Genomic DNA, 21,185 nt, shown 5'->3' on the forward strand with positions numbered 1-21,185 from the left:
GCTGCAGAGAAAATTCTTTCCTGGAAATGTGGACTGTGACACTTGGAAATCCTAGTGTGCCATTTTGCCATACTGACTTGCTCTTTCTGCGTTTCGACACCCTGTTTGTCTTTTAGGATATTCCCAGCCTGTGCGACAAAATATTGCCGACTTCAACACAAAGCAGAACATGCAGCTGGGGAGGCTGTGTGACATCTTAGGTACAGTAAATACTTTCACGCAAATGACTCTTTGGAATGTTTATCAGAGGATGTTGATAAAAGTGTTTATTTTTTTGCTTTTTTTCCCCCCCTACAAGGAAAAAGTGTGGATTTCTAATCTACTTTGCAGGGGGCAATTACATGTTTTGTTTTAAAGAACAGATTTATAGTGGAGTCAACTTGAGTTAGAAAATGACATTTTTAATTAATTTAGTTGGGTAGCTTTTCTAAGTTCTGAGGATTTCTCCCCTATAGCCTCAAATCTTCATTTACTGAATCTGGCAGTGAATGAAGCCAACATTTTACATTTGTGTCAATACTGTCTATTCTATTATCTGGGGAATAAGTGGAAAGTGGTATCAGAAATGAAAAGCATTGTTTTCATTATAAGACTAAGAGGGATGAGAAGATAGACTTTTAAAAGAAGCTTTTATTTAAATATATATCATCTTGTTATTAGAAGAAAGGAGATGCTCGTGGAGGGAATTTTTAGAAATATAAACCTTGAGTTGTAGATACATTTTTGTAAAAGTCAAGTTCTGATACTGGCTTGATCAGTTCTAAATCAGACACCAACCTGGGCCAGGAAAGAAGAATACAAGAATGCCATGGCTTTGGTCAGTGCTATTCAAGGCGAGGGTTTAAGTGAGGCTTAAAGAATAAAGGTTGCCAAGGCTAAGCACTAATACTGAATGGGTTTAGGAGGTACTGGCCAAAAATTCAGGGTAAACAAAAACTAGGTTTTTATTAGTTACTAAATAAGAACTTCTGTGTTTTTGTGAAAATATAACTGCTTCGGCCCTTATTTAAGCAGAACAAGGAAGAATTTTAAATTATCAATGACCAACTTAGCTGGCTCCCTGGAATGACATACTTTACACGATTCATATATATTTCAGCATCATTATTATTTTATAAATGCCATTTGGTAACAAAAATACATCAGTACTAGAAATTTACAGTGTCCTAAAATAATAATAGTGTAATTGCTTTAATCTATTATGTAGGCACTAATATTGTTTTTCAGTGTTACAAAAAAAATTTTTTTTAATGACTTGAGATTGATTTGTTAGTGCTGAGCTATTTCAACTAAAAACCTGACTGGGTGGAAACCACTGAACTGCAGCAGAGGGCAGACTTTGCTCTAATTTATTTGCATTAATTTTTTCTCTAGCTTTTTATATACCCTTCTATATATAGCACAAACCATCACCAAAGAATTTCTTTACAAAAGAGTCTCATTATTTGAAAGACTTGAAAGTATTCGGTTTCTATTTTAAATAACTCAATAATTCAGTCTATGCCTACCTGTGATGGAAAATTTTGCTAATATGATCATTTCTGAGATACTATGAACCAAATGCCTTTTTTTGGTACACTCTCGTCATGATATAGCGATCCGATCCTAAACCCTCTTCAAGAGGAGTAATGGAAGTTTAGAAACAGTTGTTAGAGGGCAGAAAAAGCACTTGCTTGTGAAATTTAAAGAAAAAAATGAAGAAACTAGGAAGATGAGTAATTTTATGTAAGAATAAATGATGATCATTTTTTAAATTATTATTCCATTAATTCCTAGCAAAGTGTGTCGCGTTTTTGCTTCTTCATGGGAAACAAAGAGATCTGATCAGGTTGGTAAGACCTGTCATTCAGATATTGGTTGTGAAGTCAGGGTGTCAGGTGGAGACCCCAATGGCTAGTATTTTCAATTCCTAGAGGAGTTAAGCAAGAGAGTGGCTTTTATTGACTATTGACTAGCAACCAAAGCAATCTTTGTCTTCATATTAATTGCTTTCCAAAATTACCTGTCAATTAATTTTGAGCATTTGCAGATTCACAAACCATACTAATATCATATATTAGCGTTAGTGGTACGTATTCTTTTGCCAGAAATACATAGGAAAGGTGAGATTAGCAATACGATTGGTTGTCATTTGTAATTTAGAAATTTCTTCCCAAGAAACATTTAGTTTTTTCACCTACGGAATCTTTATTTTCATTGTTTGTTTTTGTCTTTCTTAAAAAATACTTTAAAAAAATACTAGTTTGGTTTTTAAAACCAAATAAAGAACACACCCAAAAGCCACAATGAGGTTAATTTAGATTGGTTTTGTACAGATCTTCACAGTGCAATTGGCTTTTTTTTTTTTTTTTTTTTTTGCATTTTAGCATTTCTCTAAAGAAAAGATAAAACCACCACCAAAAAAACAGATACAATGATTCCTTCAGAAGAAGAGCTGTGCCATACCATTAGTTTAATAAGACACCAGTCCCTTCTTGAAAACACAAGATTGGGATATATGATTTGATCATTCAGCAACTGAATACAAGTTATTTACTATTCCCTCAATTGATTTATTTTGGAGTTTATGTTGCAGTTGGGTTTCAAAATGAAATAGGGACCCCACTTAAATATTTACATTTATGGCGTGCCTGCTCTGGGCTCAGCACCGGGCCAGGTCAGGGGACACTCCTCCACAGGGAAGATTTCTCCCACAGGCCATTGTGTAAGATTTTCTACTTCCCAAATCTCTCCAGTCTTCCAAATCCCTTTGGTCGAGCCACAAGTATGTCTTGAGTGGCTTCTGTGTACTCCACTCGGTACCGAGGCTTGGGAGAATATAGGAAAGAGCATACACCTTGCCTTTAAAGAGTTTGGAGAGACAAGATCAATAGATTTGAAACAATAGGATGAAACCACAGAGGATACTACATCATGTTAAATCTCGAAGCATGGATTAAAGGAGCACAAGTGTGGAGGGCGGGGTGCAGAATCACTGCTGGCTTGCCCTAGTCAGAGTGGTCCGAGCGGCAGATTCGCACATGGCTACTGTTTGTTGAGTACCTACCATGTGCCGAATATGGCACCAGGTGCTTTATATATATTCTTTCATTTAATACTCTTCAAAACTCTATGCCCAGGTGATTCTATTCTCCATTTTAGAGATGAAGAAACCAATGCTTAGGAAGGATAAATGGTGTGCCCGGCATTCCTAGGCATCTGAGCTAGAATTTAATCACTCTGTGTTCTATATACTCTGCCAGACTTAACAGAGGAGTCTTAAAATCCCCTCAGAGCCCTACCTGACCAAAGAAACATTTTACAGCAGTCCCTCCCTTGAACTTCCCTTAGCACCTGGTCTGGGAGTTTCCCTGTGCCCACTGCTCTCCACCCCATGTTTGATGAGTGTTTGTGCACATGAAATGGTTGCTCCTCACGGCAGCCTCTCAGTGGCTTATTTCCCTCCATGTCCAGCCAAGTGCTCTGCCCCTACTGATCAGCCAGTTATTTTATGAATGAATGAAGGACTCCATTGGCTGCTGATTTCCTGTCCCTGCTCCTTAAAATCTTAAACCCCTGCAGCCTGGAGTGGGTAATCTCATCTAACTATGCCATTTGGGTGGGATATTTAATTAGGATTTCTTTCTATGTACATAATAAGCACATCTTAAGAAGAAAAACAGTTAAATTAAGACAGTGTTTTCTTTAAACCAAGAATCACTAGATGTCCTATTTAAGTAATATACTCCTCTTTGGGAATGGAGCAGGGAAAAGGTTGGTTTCCTGAAATAATCATTGCCATGGTCATAATCAAACCATTTATTTGGACAGGACGTTCCCTGAATTGGCCCTGCCAAGTCCAGGCAGAATAAGAAATTGCAACTTCATCAGCTTTCTAAAGTTAATAGCTCTGTTTTATAATTTACTGAGGTTAATGGGATAAATTTTTAAAGCGGTATGCAATTCCCATTGATGTTAATGGTAGTTCTGGGGCTAAATCCCTATGTATTATTTGAAAGTGCACTTCCATGGTATCTCACAGCCCTCCTTCTGAAGGAATCGTGTCTATTTTTTTTTTTTTTTTTTTTTTTTGGTGGCGGTGTTATTTATCTGTTCTTTAGAGAAATGCTAAAAGGCAAAAAAAAAAAACAAAAAACAAAAAACAAAGCCAGTTAAATTGCGAATATCCGTACAAAGCCAATCTAAATTAACTTCAATGTGGCTTTTGGATATGCTCTTTATTTTAAACTGTGCAACATAAATCCGATGCCGGAGTTCAGAATGTCATTTACCTTTACACCAGTAATTAACATTGTGCCTGTTGTTTCTAGATGCCAATGTGAGTGTCATCTACATCTGCTCCCATCAGATGAATGACGAGTTACTGCTATATTACAATAAAATCCTGAGTCTACAGGCAGCTGTCAAATCGGGGAACCTTGAGGACAGAAGTGACCTGCAGGACAGGTTCAAAATTATCACCCCTGAAGCTATAAACATCTTCCCTGTGAGTTTGTCTTCTAATTACTACGGCTTCAGGGATGCAGTAAAATTAAATTGGAAATTTTATAACTTGCAACGCTCTGGTACACATCAGTGAAATATTATTGCAAGTTTAACAGCTTTACTGATTAGACTACTAGTTGGACTGTAGGAAATAAATATCCCAGTTTAACTTTCAGACTTAGTTGAGCTACCCCTGCCCAGTTTCTCTACAGCTGAAACCTAATTGCAGTTATAGGTGATACCATCAAGTGGGTGAATTTATAACACCTACAGTTCCTTTGTCTTAATTTTGTGTGCAGGACACCAAGGCAGAGACAGGCTGGGCCCACCCAAGGTCACCAAGCTAGTTAGGGACAGAAGCTCGACCAGGGCCCCTGTTCTCTGATTTCCACACTGTTATTCCTTGTTACTCCCTGGGCCTGTCTCCTGGAGGGAATTTGGCCTGATTTACCATATCACAGGGCTCAGAATGAACAAGGTTCAGATTTTGTAACTTGTACTGATTTTTAATGAATGGAATGAATTCTAGATGGAGCTCCATCCCTACCCAAGAGTTTTTGGGAAATTCATGGAGCCACAGGGCAGTGTTCTAGAATAAGGCAGTCCAAGAGATGGCTTGAAATGAATTTCTCCACGTTTTAACAAGAATTTAAACTATGTTAAACAACCAATGTTTTAAACACCTAATGGACTACACAATCCTGAGGAGGACTTTTTTTTTTGTATAATTAACGGTCTGAATTTGCAGGTAAAGATATAGCTGTCTCCACTCACAAGTGGGATGCGCCAAAGTCAATGCTCTATTTATCGGCAAAGAAACTGATGGCATGCTTTACTATTTATGTGTTGTTACTACCAATTAACCCTTCAGATGCACCATGATTTGACCCCCTTCCTGCCCAAAAAAGGCCTGCTATGGCTGACGAGGGTTGCCATAATATTTCATCAGGATTTACTCTCTTCTACCAAGACGAACATTTAATTTTTTCATAACTGGATATCTCAGTGTTCCCCCAAAAGCTCTTTGCCTAGCTCTGATTCATTGGCACCACTTGGCTGTGGAAGAGGACAGCAAGGCAGGGGCAGGGTGAAGAGAAAAGACAGGGGACGAATCACTGCCACTTACCTATGCTATTAGGAACCCAATATCCTCCATCAGTGCAAGGATTGTTTGGTGCTTGCTAGCTAACCCCTGGCCTCAATGGCAGGGTCACTGTGGACATTAGAAAGCAGGGAAGACAAAACCATCGTTAGTGTGTAGTTCATTTCCTGATTTTATCCAGCCAGAAACTGGAGCTAATGCCTGGTAGCTGCTGATAAGGAGTTTCTGTACATCTGAAATGTCCACGTACACAGAAGGGGCATGGACTAGGAAAGGAGCACTAGTTTGGGAGAAGGAAAGTGAGTGCACAACTAATATTTATCAAATGGTTAGCACACATTTTCTCATTTGGTCCTCAGAACAATGCAACGTGACAGAAATGACCAATCTCTTTCTATGGCTGAGGAAACCAAGTCTCCTGTTCTGGTCCAAAGTTACTGGTGGGCTCAAAGTGTGAGCCAAAATGTGTCTGAGCCCAGAACAGTATCAGGAACTGGAATGATTGCTTTGCTCCTAGATGACCCTGTGGCTTGGGCAGCTCCCTTTACCTTTCTGGTCCTCTGAGCTTCGTCCATACAATCAGGTGATGGCTAGGGCATTTCAAAGCCCTTCCCAGCTCTGCAATCCTATTGTTACCTGAGACATATGCACTGCAGACCACTCTTCAGCTTCTAAGCAAGAGATAGGCAGTTGGCACTAACCGATGCGTTGAGTCACATTCGTAGTGTGGGTTTGCATCTTTGTGGGTTTGCATCTAGAAAGAAGTAGGGAATATTTTAAGTACTTAATACTTCTCATAGTTTACATTTAAATTATTTGAGTAATTAATCACTGGTAGGCAATCAACTTTTTAAAATACAAAAAATTAAGCTCTCACTTTCAAATCAGTTCTTGCTCATGTTTAGTTATGGCTTTATTTCCTTTTAATGGGTTTGAGAGATTGGATCAGTGCTGATTTTCATCCAAATGGATGGCTTTGAGGAGATTTTTTAAAAGCGTGCCAAAAATCTGTTTGTACATCTCTCCAAGTTACTATACGATGCTTTAAGCTGTAATGGCAAAAAAAGTGCTGTTGTAAAGTCATCATGTCTATTTTTGAACATTTTAATATTTATGAAGACATCCCAAACAACTACTTTTTGTCTCAGGTCAAAAAAAAAAAAAATTAGTGGTGATCAGTTAAATGTGGCTATAACACTATGGAATTAGGAACATTTTATTTTTTACAAAAAAATTTTTTTTTGTAATGTTTATTTATTTTTGAGACAGAGAGAGACAGAGAATGAACAGGGGAGGGGCAGAGAGAGAGGGAGACACAGAATCTGAAACAGGCTCCAGGCTCTGAGCTGTCAACACAGAGCCCGACGCGGGGCTCGAACCCATGAACTGTGAGATCATGACCCGAGCCGACGTCAGATGCTTAACCGACCAAGCCACCCAGGCACCCCTGGAATTAGGAACATTTTAGATCTTTGTCATCTGTGTTCATCTCCTGCCTGGATCTGATGATACTGATTTATTCTGAATGGTCGTCCAAGACCCGCGGTCAGTAATGTGTCCTGTGCCATCACTTGCTCATATTTAAATCTTTATTAAACACATATCAAACACAATACTATGGTACCATCTTGCCTGAAGAATAAGGCAGGCCCACAGATGACTGACTATAACAGAGTCAGGCCGAGTACTTGCCAAGAGAGATCAGCAAACCTAGAGGAGACAGAGATCCAGCTTGTCTGGAAGTGACCTGGTGCTCTAACGTTAGATTCTACGGCTCCATCTCCACCCCTCATCACACCTCATAAGTTCACCAGACCTTCACTACTCAGTCTATAGAATGGGAGAAGCTATGGCAGCTGATAGCACAAAATTGTGCTAATACCCAGGTTTCAATCTTGCCTCTGCCCTTTACTAGCTGTGTGGCTTTGGGCAGATTACCCGAGCTTCGGTTTCCTCATCTCCAAAAGAGGGGCTGTTAATTGGTACAGTGTTCTATGGATCAAACAAGAGAATAATCTCGAAAGGCTTTGACCATGTGACCTTTACATCGTGAGCACTGCCACCTTGAAACACTCTTCTAGGTGCCCTATAAAGCCCACCATGTACATTACGATTCATGTCCCTGGTTCCCCCAGATGTTTAATTTTTTTTACATTTCCTCATCTGAATCATTTGTAGGGAAAGGAGAGGGGTGAGATAAACAAGGAGGAAAGAGGGTGATCAACCAGATGGGAAACACAAACTCAAGAGGTGGTACCAGCCATTGCCCAGTGGAACACTAGGTTTCCTAGAATTGCATTCTTTGAAATAGGTGTTGACAATAGATTTAGGGGCGCCTGGGTGGCTCAGTCGTTTAAGAGTCAGACTCTTGATTTCAGCTCAGGTCACAATCTAGCAGTTTGTGAGTTGGAGCCCTGAGTAGGGCTCTGTTCTGACAGCTCAGAGCTGCTTGGGATTCTCTCTCACCCCCACCCCCCACCTTCCCTTCCCCCACTCACTTACACACATGCACACTCTCTCTCTCTCTCAAAATAAATAAACTTAAAAAAAAAGAAAATGGATTTAAATTATGGCAGAAAAAGCATATTGCACAGATCTAAGAAAATAGAACTCTTGCTCTGGAAGAAGGGCCTAATAGTATAAATCATATAAGCCCTCTTCTCAAAGGAGCTCTGTTTTTTTTTTTTTTTCCTAATTGGGGGCAAAATATACATAACATAAATTTTACCATTTTTAATGGTAAAATGTTTATTTATTTTTGAGAGTGAGAGCACAAGTTGGGGAGGGACAGAAAAAGAGAGGGGAACAGAGGATCTGAAGTGGGCTCCGTGCTCATAGCAGAGAGTCCAATGCAGGGCTTGAACTTGCAAACCATGAGATCATGACCTGAACCAAAGCTGGACACTTAAACCGACTGAGCCACCCAGGCGCCCCTAAAATTTACCATTTTAATCATGTTAGATGTGCAGTTCAGTGGCTTCAAGTACATTCCCATTGTTGTGCAACAATTGCATTATCCATTTGCAAAACTTTACCAACTTCTCAAGCAGAAATTCTGTACCCACTAAATAGTAAGCCCAGAAGAGCTCCGGTTTTAAAGGGAAAGTTAGGGGCACCTGGGTGGCTCTGTCGGTTAAACATCTGACTCTTGATTTCGGCTCAGGTCATGATCTCACAGTCATGGGATCGAGCTGCACATCAGACTCTGCACTGAACATGGAGTCAGCTTAGGATTCTCTCTTCCTCTCCCTCTCTCTCTCTCTCTCTCTCAAAATAAATAAATAGGTGCACCTGGGTGGCTCAGTTGGTTGGGCGTCTGACTTCAGCTCAGGTTATGATCTCGTGGTTGGTAGGTTCAGGCCCCACATCGGGCTCTGTGCACAGGGTGCAGAACCTGGAGCCTGCTTCAGATTCTGTCTCCCTCTCTTTCTGCCCTCCCCTGTTCACTCTATCTCTGTCTCTCTCTCTCTCAAAAATAAATAAACATTAAAAAAAATTTTTTTAAATAAACATTAAGAAAAATAATAAAGGAAAAGTTATTTGAGAGCTGGAAAGACTCTAGAGACTTCTAGTCAATGCATCATTTGAATACGGGGACTGAGGTTCAGAAAGGTTGAGTTTTCTAAATCACCTTGCAAGTTATAAATTCAGGCAGGACTGAAACCCAGGGGCTCTCCCCACTCTCTCTCCCATAGTTATCAGTTACACTTTCTAAACAGTTTGCGAACCAGTGCCGCTAACATTCCCAGAGACATTTGCATTTGCTTAGCATTTCTCCACGTGTTGAGTAGATAATGTGGATGACAACTGGAGAAGTAGGTGCGAGTCTACAAAATCCCTTAACTCCCTTAAGACACTGGCACCTTGTATTATATAATGTGCATGGCATTTTAATGGCTTTATTTTAATTACTACCATTTAATAATAACAATTACTACCATTTACTGAATATCAACTCAATGCCAGGTATTATAACAAGTGCTTTACATTCATGATCTCATTTTAACCTTAGAAAAAGCCAGCAAATGGGTATTTTTATTTCCACTGAACAGATGGAGAAACTTAGGCAGTGGGGGTATTAGTCACATGCCTGAGTTCAGGTAGCTTGCAAGTGATAGAGCTAGATTCACAGCCACAACTCCTAAGCCCCCAGCACTTTCTCACGTGCCATGATGCCCTCCTCTGTAGAGGAAGTGAACACAATCTGGGATTCTCATATTCCATCCTTGGCTAATGTCTTTCCCGTGCCCATCCTCACCTGATAAAATCCTACTCATCCCTGAAAATTCACCTCAATCCTAACCTCTTACATAATAATAATACTAGCTAACATTCACTAAGTGCTTATTATGTCCAAGGCACTATTATAAGCGCTTTACATGCATGATCTCATTGAATCCTCACAGCATCCCTAGGAGATGGGTACTATTATTATACTCATTTTACAGATGAGGAAACTGAGGTCCAAGGAGAAGGAGTAATCTGCCTTCTCAGCTGTCCCCATCAGCACATGGCCTCTGCTCCCTCCTCCATGCCTCACAGCCCTCTGTAACCCTTTATGGTCCTCCTCTGCCTCGTATTAGCTATCCATTGGCTGTGCTCATTTCTGTCCCCAATCCTTGAATGCTCTGGTACGTGCTGACCATCTGGCTCTGTCCTCGACCCCTTTTAGACATGCCAAAATTATTTACTTAATTAAATGAGCAGTCACCGGTATTGCTGAGCTGGGTCTAAATAGTCAAAATTAAAATAAAAAGAGTTTTCCATTGGAAGATAAAATTTAAGTCTTGCTGAAATTTTCACATATCTTCCGTCCATGAATCCTCTCCAGAGTGTTGGCTAAGAAACACGATAAACATTATAAAAGTACCTATTTCCTAAAACGGACTTGGTGGCGGAACTTTGGAAAGAGACTATCAAGTGCCCTTTTCCTTCCGAGTCCTTTAAAGAGTTGCCAGATTAGAAGTCCTGTATAGCGAAGCATACATACTGTAAAGCTTTTCTCTTCACTTTTTGTATTGATTTTCCAGACGCTTTAGTGTTAAACCATGCCAGAAGTGTTGCAGAGATGAATCACTATTATCCAAAGGCCGCCAGCCTCTTTTCCTTCTGACAGAAGGATAATTCCACGTGGATCAAATAAATACAGATGTGTAGTAATTAGTTCTATTCCCAGTGAGCCTATTTCCAACACACTAAAGATGTGAGCGATTATGGAGCCTCACCCCAACAGCTTTTATCAATTTAAACTGCTAAACAACAGGATAGGTCATAACCCAGCCTGCTATTAATAATGCATTTATTGTGTGCAACATTATAAATGAAGCATATGGACTAGAAAAAGAACACCTTTCAACAAGAATGATATGGTCTCCCCTTCCCCTCCCCAGAAGCATCATATGTGCCTGGCCACTTACCTGATGTACAGTCCCAAGGCGATCAAAAGAATAAAAAATCTCATCCAAGGAAAAGAGGCCTACATTGTCGGCGGGTTCCTCCACAGAGATGATTTGGCCGTGGCGGATATGTTAGGCATCCCCATCCTGGGTCCAGAGCCTGAACTGGCTCATCTCTACAGCAGCAAGTCTGGAAGTAAACTGGTCTTTGACAGCGTCAATGTGCCAGTCCCTCCTGCAGTGTATGGCATCTATCGTCACCAGCAGGTATGTGGGTGGACGAGTGAGGCTCTGTTCAAATATTCCATACCTTCCTGACTTTGTGGGAGCTTCAGGTCTTCTGGGGCCAGCCCTAGACAATGAAGAATATGTGGAATGCTTAAGTTATTTGATGGGATCTGCTTTAGGCCTTCCTGTTTCAAAATATCTTCCTATTGGCCTTGCAGAAATTTCTGGGATTGTCAAGATATTTACTCATTTGGATGAAGCCATCGAAGGCCCTGTTGATGTACAAATCTGCTACCAGTATTTATCGCCCTAACATGGATTAGTTAGCTCATCATCACGTTAGCTAGGCAGTCATTGAGCAGGACCCTTAAGAAATGTGAGAGTCAGTTTTGGTGAAAAAGGGCAGGTTTGGAAAACCCCAGCGAGTGAGCCCTTCTGCTGAGTCAGGCTGTAGAGAGCCTACAACAGAGGGCTACAGACATCCTTGGCTCTGTAAAACAATCCCATAGCTCCACAGGAAGGGGCCATCAAGGGAGTAGGAGAAAAATCCCAGAAAAAGGACAGGAAATGGGTCCGAGAAAAAACTATCTGCTTCTGCGTTTTTGCTTTGGGCCAGGCCTCTCGCTAGGCACTCCTCCAGCAGACCTCCTAACTATTTGGAGAACTCTAATATTAGTCACCAGAAATGATCTTTAAGTTAGCTCTGGCAGGTGTTCTCTCCCATTTAACTGCTATTTTTTTTCACAATAAGGAAAATAAAAAGACAAATGGCTGTTAACATTTCCCAACCTCTGTTTCAGTACATCTTTTGACCATTACTCCCAGCCAGTCACAACTATCCCAGGCACCCACTTCTTGGGAAACTAAATAACTATGCACAATGAAACAGTTTGTGAGGAAGAGTATTTAGGGATCCTCCTTCCCTCAGTCACTTGATCATCACGTTCTGTACGTCATCGCTGCTAAGCCCCAAAGTCAAGCCTTTCAACAAATTATACTTCTCAGAGATTAGTTTGAAGGTATTGTTAGCTTATTAAATTGCCCTAAAAGGTTTCAGTCTTGCTAGAGTGTTCTTGGGCAATACATGGGCTCAGGAAGGAAGTTGCTCTTAAACACAGCCAAATCTGGAAAAAGTACAGGCAGTTTTAATAAGAGTGAGAGAGAGACTCCCCTGAATTGATGCGTCCCTTTCACTGTCATTAGTCTCCACTGGAATTTGAAGGTAACAAAGTGGATTGCTTGACTCTGCTTCCCAGTAGAATACTCTGCTCAGAGACTGGATACAAGTGAAATGCACCTTAAGACTATATAATTTTACACGTGTACATTACATTAAACAGTCTTCAAAGCTTTAAAATGTATGTGCAGTACTTGTATTAAGTCTTGCGTTCATCTCCACTGACGAGAACTCAGGCAATTTTGGCTAGGAAATATTTTAAAACTCTATATGTTAATTGTGGAATGCAGTAAAACTTCCCTCTCATGCCGTTATTCAGAATCAGGATTAAACACCTCGTCGTAGACAAACTGGATTTCAGGGATGCGTCACGTAACCTACGGCATGTGCAAATTGTTTCACAATAAACCAAGTTATCACTGACTTCTACTCCACTTGTTTGAAAACGTATGTCTGAGGTCATCAGGAATTATAGTGCTCCACTGAGATTTTTCCAGATAGTGGCTGCCCTACCTAATCTATCTGTGTCAGCGATTTGAATTTGCAGATGGTGATGAATCGGTAACACTGACTTTTTACCAATGTACACCATAAACTTAAAGCCAGTGAAAGAAAGCTGTGATTATTTTAATTTAGGTGAATAAATATTCCCGACTATCAGCTGGATTTTAGCAATACACATTTTTCCACTTCTGCTCTACACCAGTATAAAATGAATGGCAATTAAGAAATATATTACCTCTTTTGAAGAGATAGGATCAAATAGAAAATTGATAAATGTTTGGAAATAGCATAAAGTCATCTGGTTTATGATGAAGTAATTTATCTGTTTATTTTTTAAATCTAGCATGAGCGCAGTGAGCATTTCCTGTTTTGATCCATAAAGTAACCATGCAAGTTCTCTTTCTGACACGTGCTCCATATAAAATATTGACAGCTTTGGTTAAATAATCAAAAATGGCAATGCTATTTTAAAGCACTGTTCAATTTTCACTTAAAGATAGCACATAATTCTTTCGAGTGGTGCAGTCTTTACAATACTATTGATCCTTTTCATTACTGTAGGGGATCCATCAACAGACACCCATTTATAGGATTCTCAGAAGCAACAAATAATAGGATTTGGAAGAAACAGATAATAATTCTGTTAGTAGTTGAAACCTCCAAATATACAATATATCCAAGCATACAATGGAAAAGGCTATACAGGCTAGCACACTAAAAAACCGTGAACACCTTTCCTTACTAGCAAAAGAATTTCATCAGATATTAACAACCAAAGACCATTTATACTTCTGTCAAGTGTGATCATGATGCAGCAAAGTATGATTAAATATAGAATCTATCTTCTCAACACAACATTAGAGAAAGAAAGGATGTCACTCTGGAAGGCACATTACAAAACCTTCTAGGCTATGCTCGTAGCCATATGGTATGCAGACAAGAGTACTTGTCATTTAAACACCAAATTATCTACAGACACTACTTGATAATTAGGGAGCTAAGACAATTCCATTTCCACCCTAATCGAATACCCCATGGTTGCATGGGGCTTCCGGGGATCCCAAGTATGCCCATTTTGAAATCACTTCCATACTGCTGTGTAGTATAACATCCCCAGGAAGACTTGCTGAAAAGACACAACACAGAGAACAGATTGTGTCTTTAATCAAAATAATTTTAATCTTCTTGCTCCAGCCTTTAGCAGAATATGATCTTGAGCCCTTTCACACCCTTTGGTTAAAAAAACCAAAATTCAAAAATCCATTTGGTAAGCCAATCTCATCCAAAGAGAAGACAACAAGAGTGTCACAGAGACCTCTCTATGGACAGAAGACCATAGTCAAGAGAGCTCAAGAGAGAGAATGCTTAGAACTGTTTTTGTTTCTTTGAGAAATACAGACCAGAACATCTGATGGGAAGACCAGACAAAAAGTCATTTTGTGATCTAATGGGTTATTTTTCTCCAAGGCTCTACTTCTACAGTATTACTTATAATCAGGCAATCTGGGCTATAGACTTTTGTCTGATTCAAATTTATTCCAAATGGCTTATTGACTGTAAGGAAAATTGCTTCTCTTGCTCCTCTTCTGACTTCTTTCTCCGCCTCACCCCCCTCCTCCACCTCTCTGCAGGCTGAAGAAGGCAGCATGGCGGAGAGAGAATGAGCTTAGGTGCTGGGGTCAGAGCATCCCAGGTGGAGTCCCTACTCTGCCACTTAACACCATGTGATCATGGGCAAGTTATTTAAATTAACTGAATCTCAGTTATTCATATATAAAATGGAACTAATAATGGTGCCTGCTTCATTTTTGAGTATTACATGAGAAAAATCATGTAAAGAACCTAGCCAAAGGCCTGGCTCCTACAAAGAGTTCAGTAATGCTAAATATTACTGTCATTGTGATATTAAAGCTTGAACTCCTATCCCTTCCCTTTCCATGGGACTGAGCCCTGTTCTCAAGAGAATACTGTCTCGAATAGAACGTAGTTGTTTTATGAATGTTTTATCTCCTTGACCTGTCTTGTTCATGTAATACATATGACATACTTGGCCAGTTGACTATCCAAACAAATGTATTTCGTGTATGTTAATGAGGGAAAAATTAAATGTTTATAGGTTACAACATTTAAAAACTCAGCAAAGCTCCAAACAGTTAAAGTTTTCAAGACTATAACTCTTTATGGTCTTGAAACTATAAAAAAAATCATTTGAAGAATCAGTAAGTAAACACATCATGCTCTAAAAAAGAAACAAAACAATACCAAGATTCAATTACAGATATTCAGAGATTCTTTCTTTTGCCTTCAAAAGACAGCAAAATGATAATTTCAGAATTTCTCGTAACTAAGACTATACTTTTAAACATGCCTTTCGTCCCTCCTGGCTAGTGGTTTCTTCACCTCATAGATACATCACTTAAAACTTCTAATCTGTCTTAATAATTAGAAGATAACCAAACGAACAGGTCATTTGAAGATACAACTAAGTTAATGCAATACGAAGGCATCTAGGAAGCTAGCGATATTAAATGTTGCTGTGTCTTGGGCCCCACAGATGATAGAACAGCTGAGTCAGCTGGTCATAGATCACCTGGAAATCCAACGCTGGCTCTTTAAAATGGACTATGAGTTTGGAGGAAATGGGACTGCGTTTTGTGACATTCCTTCCCACCTAAAGCACTACAAGTGGTTCCTAAAGGAGAGCAGCAGATATGGCCATGAAGACTGGAGCAAGAAATGGGCACAAGTGAGTGTTCAATGGTGACATAAACCCACAGTGTCTGTGAACCGTTAGGAGATGAAGCAAAGGCTCAGCTGGGAGATTAAAGCACTTTCTTCTAGACTCAGCTGGGTCATCAATCAGCAGTAAGACCTCAGGCGAGTCCTTCTGACTTTCTTGGGCCTTCGTCCTTATGCACACAGTGACTGGGATGGATCAAGTTATTTTAATATTTTTTCTGACTTTTAAAAAAATCTTTAAAAATTTAAGTAGAGTTAACACACAATGTCACATTAGCTTCAGTTGTGCAACACGGTGACTCAACAACTCTATATGTCACGTGGTGCTCACCACAGGTGGAGCTGCCATCTGTCACCACACAATGCTATGACAATACCATTGGCCGTATTCCCTATGCTGTCACTTTCATCCCAACGACTTATTCATTCCATATAACTGGAAGGCTATATGATTAGGTTATTTTAAACATGTCTTCTTTGGGCCCTAAGAGTCTTCAGTCATGTCTTCAAGTTGATTATGATAATCAGGGAGTAATTTTTTTTTTTTACCATATTCAAATAACATGACAAATCCCATCATTTACTGTTGTTGTTAAGCTGGCTATATTTTATTATGAGAGAGAAATTCTATTAGTGAGGGGTTGTCACCTGGAAGCTAACATAGAAAAGCATTCTGTCAGCAGTTATATGGTTTAGAAGCCAATTCAAGGAAATTTATGTAACTGCTGGTCCCTATGAGATGTCGAGAAAATACTACATCCCAGCCAGAAAACCTCCCAGCCAAAACTAAATACTAGGTAAGAAGCCTTAGCATATGAGTGGACGTGTAGAGATTTTTCCATGTATACTGGTGGAAGGATGAATTGTACAACTTCTTAGTCTGTTCCAAATTTACTTAATAATTAAAGTCATTTTAATGGCTCAATATACAAATTCAACCCACTATTCTTTTTTTTTTTTTAATGTTTATTTATTTTTGAGAGAGACAGAGCACAAGTGGGGGAAAGGGTAGGAATCCAAAGCAGGGCTCCAGGCTCCGAGCTATCAGCACAGAGGCCAATGTGGGCCTCAGACTCACTAACCAAGAGATCATGACCTGCGCCGAAGTTCGACACTCAACTGAGTGAGCCACCCAGGCACCCCTTCAATCCACCATTCTAAAAGCTGCCTCACCTTGCATCCAGGGGCCTAGTCTTGCCTGGTTTCTCTCTCTATATATATATTTTTAAGATTTATTTATTTTTGAGAGAGAGTGCAAGTGGGAAAGGGGCAGAGAGGCGGGGAGGGGACTGAAAATCCGAAGCGGGCTCTGTGCTGACAGCAGCAAGCCTGATGCAGGGCCCAAACTCATAACCCTTGAGATCATGACCTGAACCAAAGTCGGGTGCTCATCTGACTGAGCCACCCAGGTGCCCTTTGCCTGGCTTCTCTTAATTTCAAATCTCTGTTTTCACTGACCTACTGACAAAAGCATGAGTGAGGAAAATTCAGGTACAAATTCCCTTAACCGATTCCTTCCCTGCTGAAGTACATAGCAGTGGGCTGGGCAGTGAGTTGCATCTGCTTTGAGCATCCCACTCCAGCAGTTTATGAATCAAGACACACAAGTGACGAAAAGGGAGGGGCATACAAGAGAGAACCACATTATTCTTGCAGAAGTGAAATGACGAATAAATCCAGAGAACAGTCAGAAGAGAGAGTTCCCTTTGACAAATGTTCCTGTTCTCCCCATGATCTATTCTGGGCTTTTCTTCTCCCTCCATCAGTGAATGGACTAAATGCAGTACCTGTCAGGGCCAGCTTTTTACATATTATTTAAAGGATACTAAAGTGAATTACTCTTCTAGAAAAAAAAAATAAAACAAGGAAAATGTATTTAATTTTGAGGCCCATAGAGATTTCTCTTGTGTTCTCTTTAAACTGGATTTTTTTTCATATTGTATAGAATATTCTTTTTAAAGGCAAAGCTGCTGAGATTAAACCATGAAAATATAACTTTTTTATTAAAAAAATCAAAAATGTTAGTGTGCAAAGTATTTGCTGGTCTCGAGATTTCAAACTAATAATTTTTAAAGAATTCCCTGAAACTCGACTATGATAAATTTAAAATGTTTGACTTTAATTTTGAAAAAATAGTTAGAATAATGACATGTGGCCAAATTGCACTTAAAAGTCCGACTACACATTATTTAATTTCAATGATTTTAAACTACACCATTTAAAATTGTCACCAAATACATTCAGCGTTAGTGTTAATATTATTAAATGTGAAACTCCTGAATAATTAATTATCTAAATCATTTTTTTAACTTAACAAGGAAAAAATAAGTATTCAGCAGAAATCTTTTTGTATGGTGAGGAACTATGCTTAGCCAGGATGTAGTTAGAAGCCAAAACTAAAAATAAAAAATAAAGCAGTTCCGGAAAACTTGTGTGTGTGTGTGTGTGTGTGTGTGTGTGTGTGTGTGTGTGTGGTGTGTGTGTGTGTGTGTGTGTGTGTGTGTGTGTGTGTGTGTAGGAGAGTATGGACCTCCTTTTGCCTTCAAAGTGAAATTGTATTCAGAGTGGAAGTGAATTGCAATCTTCACTGAGGGCGCTATTGAGAATTTAGGATTAGAATTATCCTTTGTTCCAGAAGACCATGGTAATGGTGCACACTTAGACATCAAAGCATTACTTTATGAGCACAGACATGTTTTAATGTCCTATTACAGTTTGTAGACCTGTTTCTTTTGATAATGAAGATGTTGTGTCATCAAGCCTAGCCTGGCACATACAAAACATATGCTGGCAGGTTATTAAAAATTTCAGCTTCTTGATGAAAGACTATCCTGCAGGCTAAGAGTCCAGAGAAAGACTCCATTCTGGGAGAATTATTAGAAATGAGAATATGACTGTAAGCACTAAATTATGTTAATACTTACAAATACCATCATTTGCATAGCAGCTTATGACACGATACTGTGATTTTTCTCATTGGTATGTTGTAGGCAACAGATTAAAAACAGTGCTGTTTATGGGAGTTTGAACTGATTTGAGATTCTCTTGCATCTTATACAGATATTGGTTTTAGATGTAGGCATGATTCAGTGTGGACTCAAGGAGCTAATACAAAATTCGTCTTTTTTTTTTCTACTTATCTAATTTAGAACCAGAGTTATTTGGTTGTAGTTGAGGCTTGAAATAAAGACGTGGAGTCAACAAATGCTGGAAAAAACTGTAGTCACATTACCAAAAAATAAGTGTAGACACGTAGGTGATTTGAGGGAAAGCATAACGTTACATGGTGGCCACGGTGGAAACAGAACACAAGTCTCATTTTTTTTCATGGTGGTTTGGTATCAACATCGCTTTCTTCATCCTATCGGTTAACAAAACCTCCTTCCCCCAACAGGTCCCGGTAAACTTGCTCACTCAATGTTTGTCAAGGTTTAATGAATCCACATACTTGCACACACTCCAAACACCCCACTCCCCAGTTGGGGGCATCTCTTTTCACTTAGTGGGAATAAAGGCGTACACAAAGAAAGGCACACTTGTAGGGGAAAAAAACCTTCCTGGCCACTCTCACCTAAGACAGTGTAGGGAGACCCAGGTAGACATCTGCTGTGGTACTGGTCCTTCTCGTGGCTTTGTCTTTCTTTTCTTTTTCAGGGGTAAATCTTCCCTCCCTCATTCCTGGGCTTGGTGGCAAGTGATACTACTGGGGAGGCTGCTTTGCAAGAAAAGATCTTTATAGGACAGTCTCTCCGTGGAAAGAAATAAGCCAGTTTACTTTTGGATTTCTCTGTGCAGCCCTTCTTTGGACCTCTCTTTCCTTGGAAGGACAGTACAGGGTGCTGAGGACTTTTACCACTTATAAGAGGAAGGGGGGAAAGGAAATTGAACTGGTTTTTGAATGCTACTGCATAATATTGCCCGTTTAGCCCTATGCCAGAGCAGTTTTATGTTCACTTGTACTTTTGTGGACTTTGTTAGATATCTGAAATTAATTTGGGGATCACCAAGGAAAACAATCTATATTTTAAAATATTAAAACTATGAATTCAAGGCATCCACATCTAGAAAAAGTAGAATAAACCACAGTAGTTATTTTGCATCCTAGAACTAAGCAAACAAAATGACAGAGGAGAACCATCACCTACCTAGTCAGTGCCTTCGAACTCTGTGTCTCAGGGCGCCTGGGTGGCTCAGTTGGTTAAGTGTTCGACTTGGGCTCAGGTTACAACCTCCCGATTTGTGGGTTTGGGCCCCATGTCTGGCTCTGTGCTGACATCTCAGAGCTTGTGGCTTGCTTCGGATTCTGTGTCTCCCTCTCTCTCTACCTCTCCCCCACTTGTGCTCTGTCTCTGTCTCTCAAAAATAAATTTAAAACACGTTAAAAAAAAAAAAAAGAACTCTGTGTCTCTATGGTGAAGACATCCATCCACTAAGACCCTGTTGTGGCTGGGTCTTAGGAGCCGCTGTAAGATGGCTGAGCTTAGTGCTTATGTGGAATTTAGTAGGTATACTAGGTGATCCCAAAGAACCATTACCCTGCAACCCACACAATTTTTTTAGAAAAGCTAAAAGATTAAAGAAATATTTAACCAAATAAGTACATAATCACTTTTCCCAGTTGTTTTCATTTTTGCGTATTAATTTTCAAGTGTGCTACATTTATTTCTTATAGCTACAATAAGAGCATATATGCTATTGAAACAACAGATCCTAAACATCCTCCACGTTTACAGGTAGCAGTCACAATTGATGGCTGTATAATATTCCCTCATATTAATTTACTCTAATGTATTAAACCATTCAACTAAGTTGGAAATTTAGGCTATTTCCAACTTTTTTTTGATAGTAGTGGGAGGAGGGGAGGAAGAATGAGGAGGAAGTAAAGATTTGTTTTTATTTTTGGTTTTTATATACATTTCTTTTTACTTCTGCTGAATTACTTCCAGTTCCTTCAGAGAAAGACTCGGGAGTAGAATACTTCATGGCTCTTGTTACACACTGCCACATTACTCTCTAAGAAGGTCGTGCCAATTTCCAAGGCTACTAGCAGAGAATAAGTATACTAGTTGTGCCACAACCTTACCAGCACTGGATTATTATGAACTGTTTGCATTTCTTAGATGTCAAATGCATCTTCTAATTGCTCTTACTTGGTTACTAGCAAGGGATACTTTTTTCACATCCTTATTTATTATTTGCCTTTTTTTAATATATGTTTTTTAAAGTTTACTTGTTTTGAGAGAGAGACAGAGACAGACAGAGAGACAGAGAAAGAGAGACAGAGACAGGGACAGAGATTGAGAGCAGGGGAGGGGCAAAGAGAGAAGTAGACAGAGAATCCCAAGCAGGCTCCACACTGTCAGCGCAGAGCCCAATGCAGGGCTTGAACTCACGAACCGTGAGATCATGACCTGAGCCGAAATCAGGAGTCGGGCCCTTAAATGACTAAGCCACCATGGAGCCCCTATTATTTGTCTTTTATATCAAAAACACGACATCTTGGGGCACCTGGGTGGCGCAGTCGGTTAAGCGTCCGACTTCAGCCAGGTCACGA

At 39.7% G+C, this 21,185-nt stretch overlaps 1 protein-coding gene and 1 long non-coding RNA gene across 11 annotated transcripts in view; one reads left to right on the forward strand and one right to left on the reverse strand.

Moving 5' to 3' along the window:
* The window catches only part of IQCH (IQ motif containing H), a 218,903-nt gene that overhangs the window by 125,982 nt on the left and 71,736 nt on the right, over nucleotides 1–21,185 (forward strand). For 4 of the 5 annotated variants that reach the window (XM_040493057.1, XM_040493058.1, XM_040493059.1 and 1 more), the window contains 4 exons: nucleotides 117–200; nucleotides 4,311–4,486; nucleotides 10,978–11,250; nucleotides 15,447–15,638. In XM_040493057.1, coding sequence (XP_040348991.1) covers nucleotides 117–200; nucleotides 4,311–4,486; nucleotides 10,978–11,250; nucleotides 15,447–15,638 — 725 coding nt within the window. The remainder of the gene's footprint in view (nucleotides 1–116; nucleotides 201–4,310; nucleotides 4,487–10,977; nucleotides 11,251–15,446; nucleotides 15,639–21,185) is intronic. The other variant, XM_040493060.1, reaches the window with a different exon arrangement.
* LOC121041884 (uncharacterized) overlaps nucleotides 1–21,185 on the reverse strand; it is a 122,352-nt gene that overhangs the window by 12,711 nt on the left and 88,456 nt on the right. For 2 of the 6 annotated variants that reach the window (XR_005795889.1, XR_005795890.1), the window contains exons 2-4: nucleotides 11,005–11,335; nucleotides 6,136–6,341; nucleotides 5,612–5,698 (exon numbers count right to left, since the gene is read on the reverse strand). This is a non-coding gene — a long non-coding RNA (uncharacterized LOC121041884). Of the gene's footprint in view, nucleotides 1–3,313; nucleotides 4,108–5,611; nucleotides 6,342–11,004; nucleotides 11,336–21,185 lie in introns of those variants that run through there. The other 4 variants (XR_005795885.1, XR_005795886.1, XR_005795888.1 and 1 more) reach the window with 3 other exon arrangements.

The sequence above is a fragment of the Herpailurus yagouaroundi genome, unplaced genomic scaffold, assembly GCF_014898765.1.
Source record: "Herpailurus yagouaroundi ecotype Mexico unplaced genomic scaffold, PumYag 184, whole genome shotgun sequence".
In the NCBI taxonomy this organism is placed as follows: domain Eukaryota; kingdom Metazoa; phylum Chordata; class Mammalia; order Carnivora; family Felidae; genus Herpailurus; species Herpailurus yagouaroundi.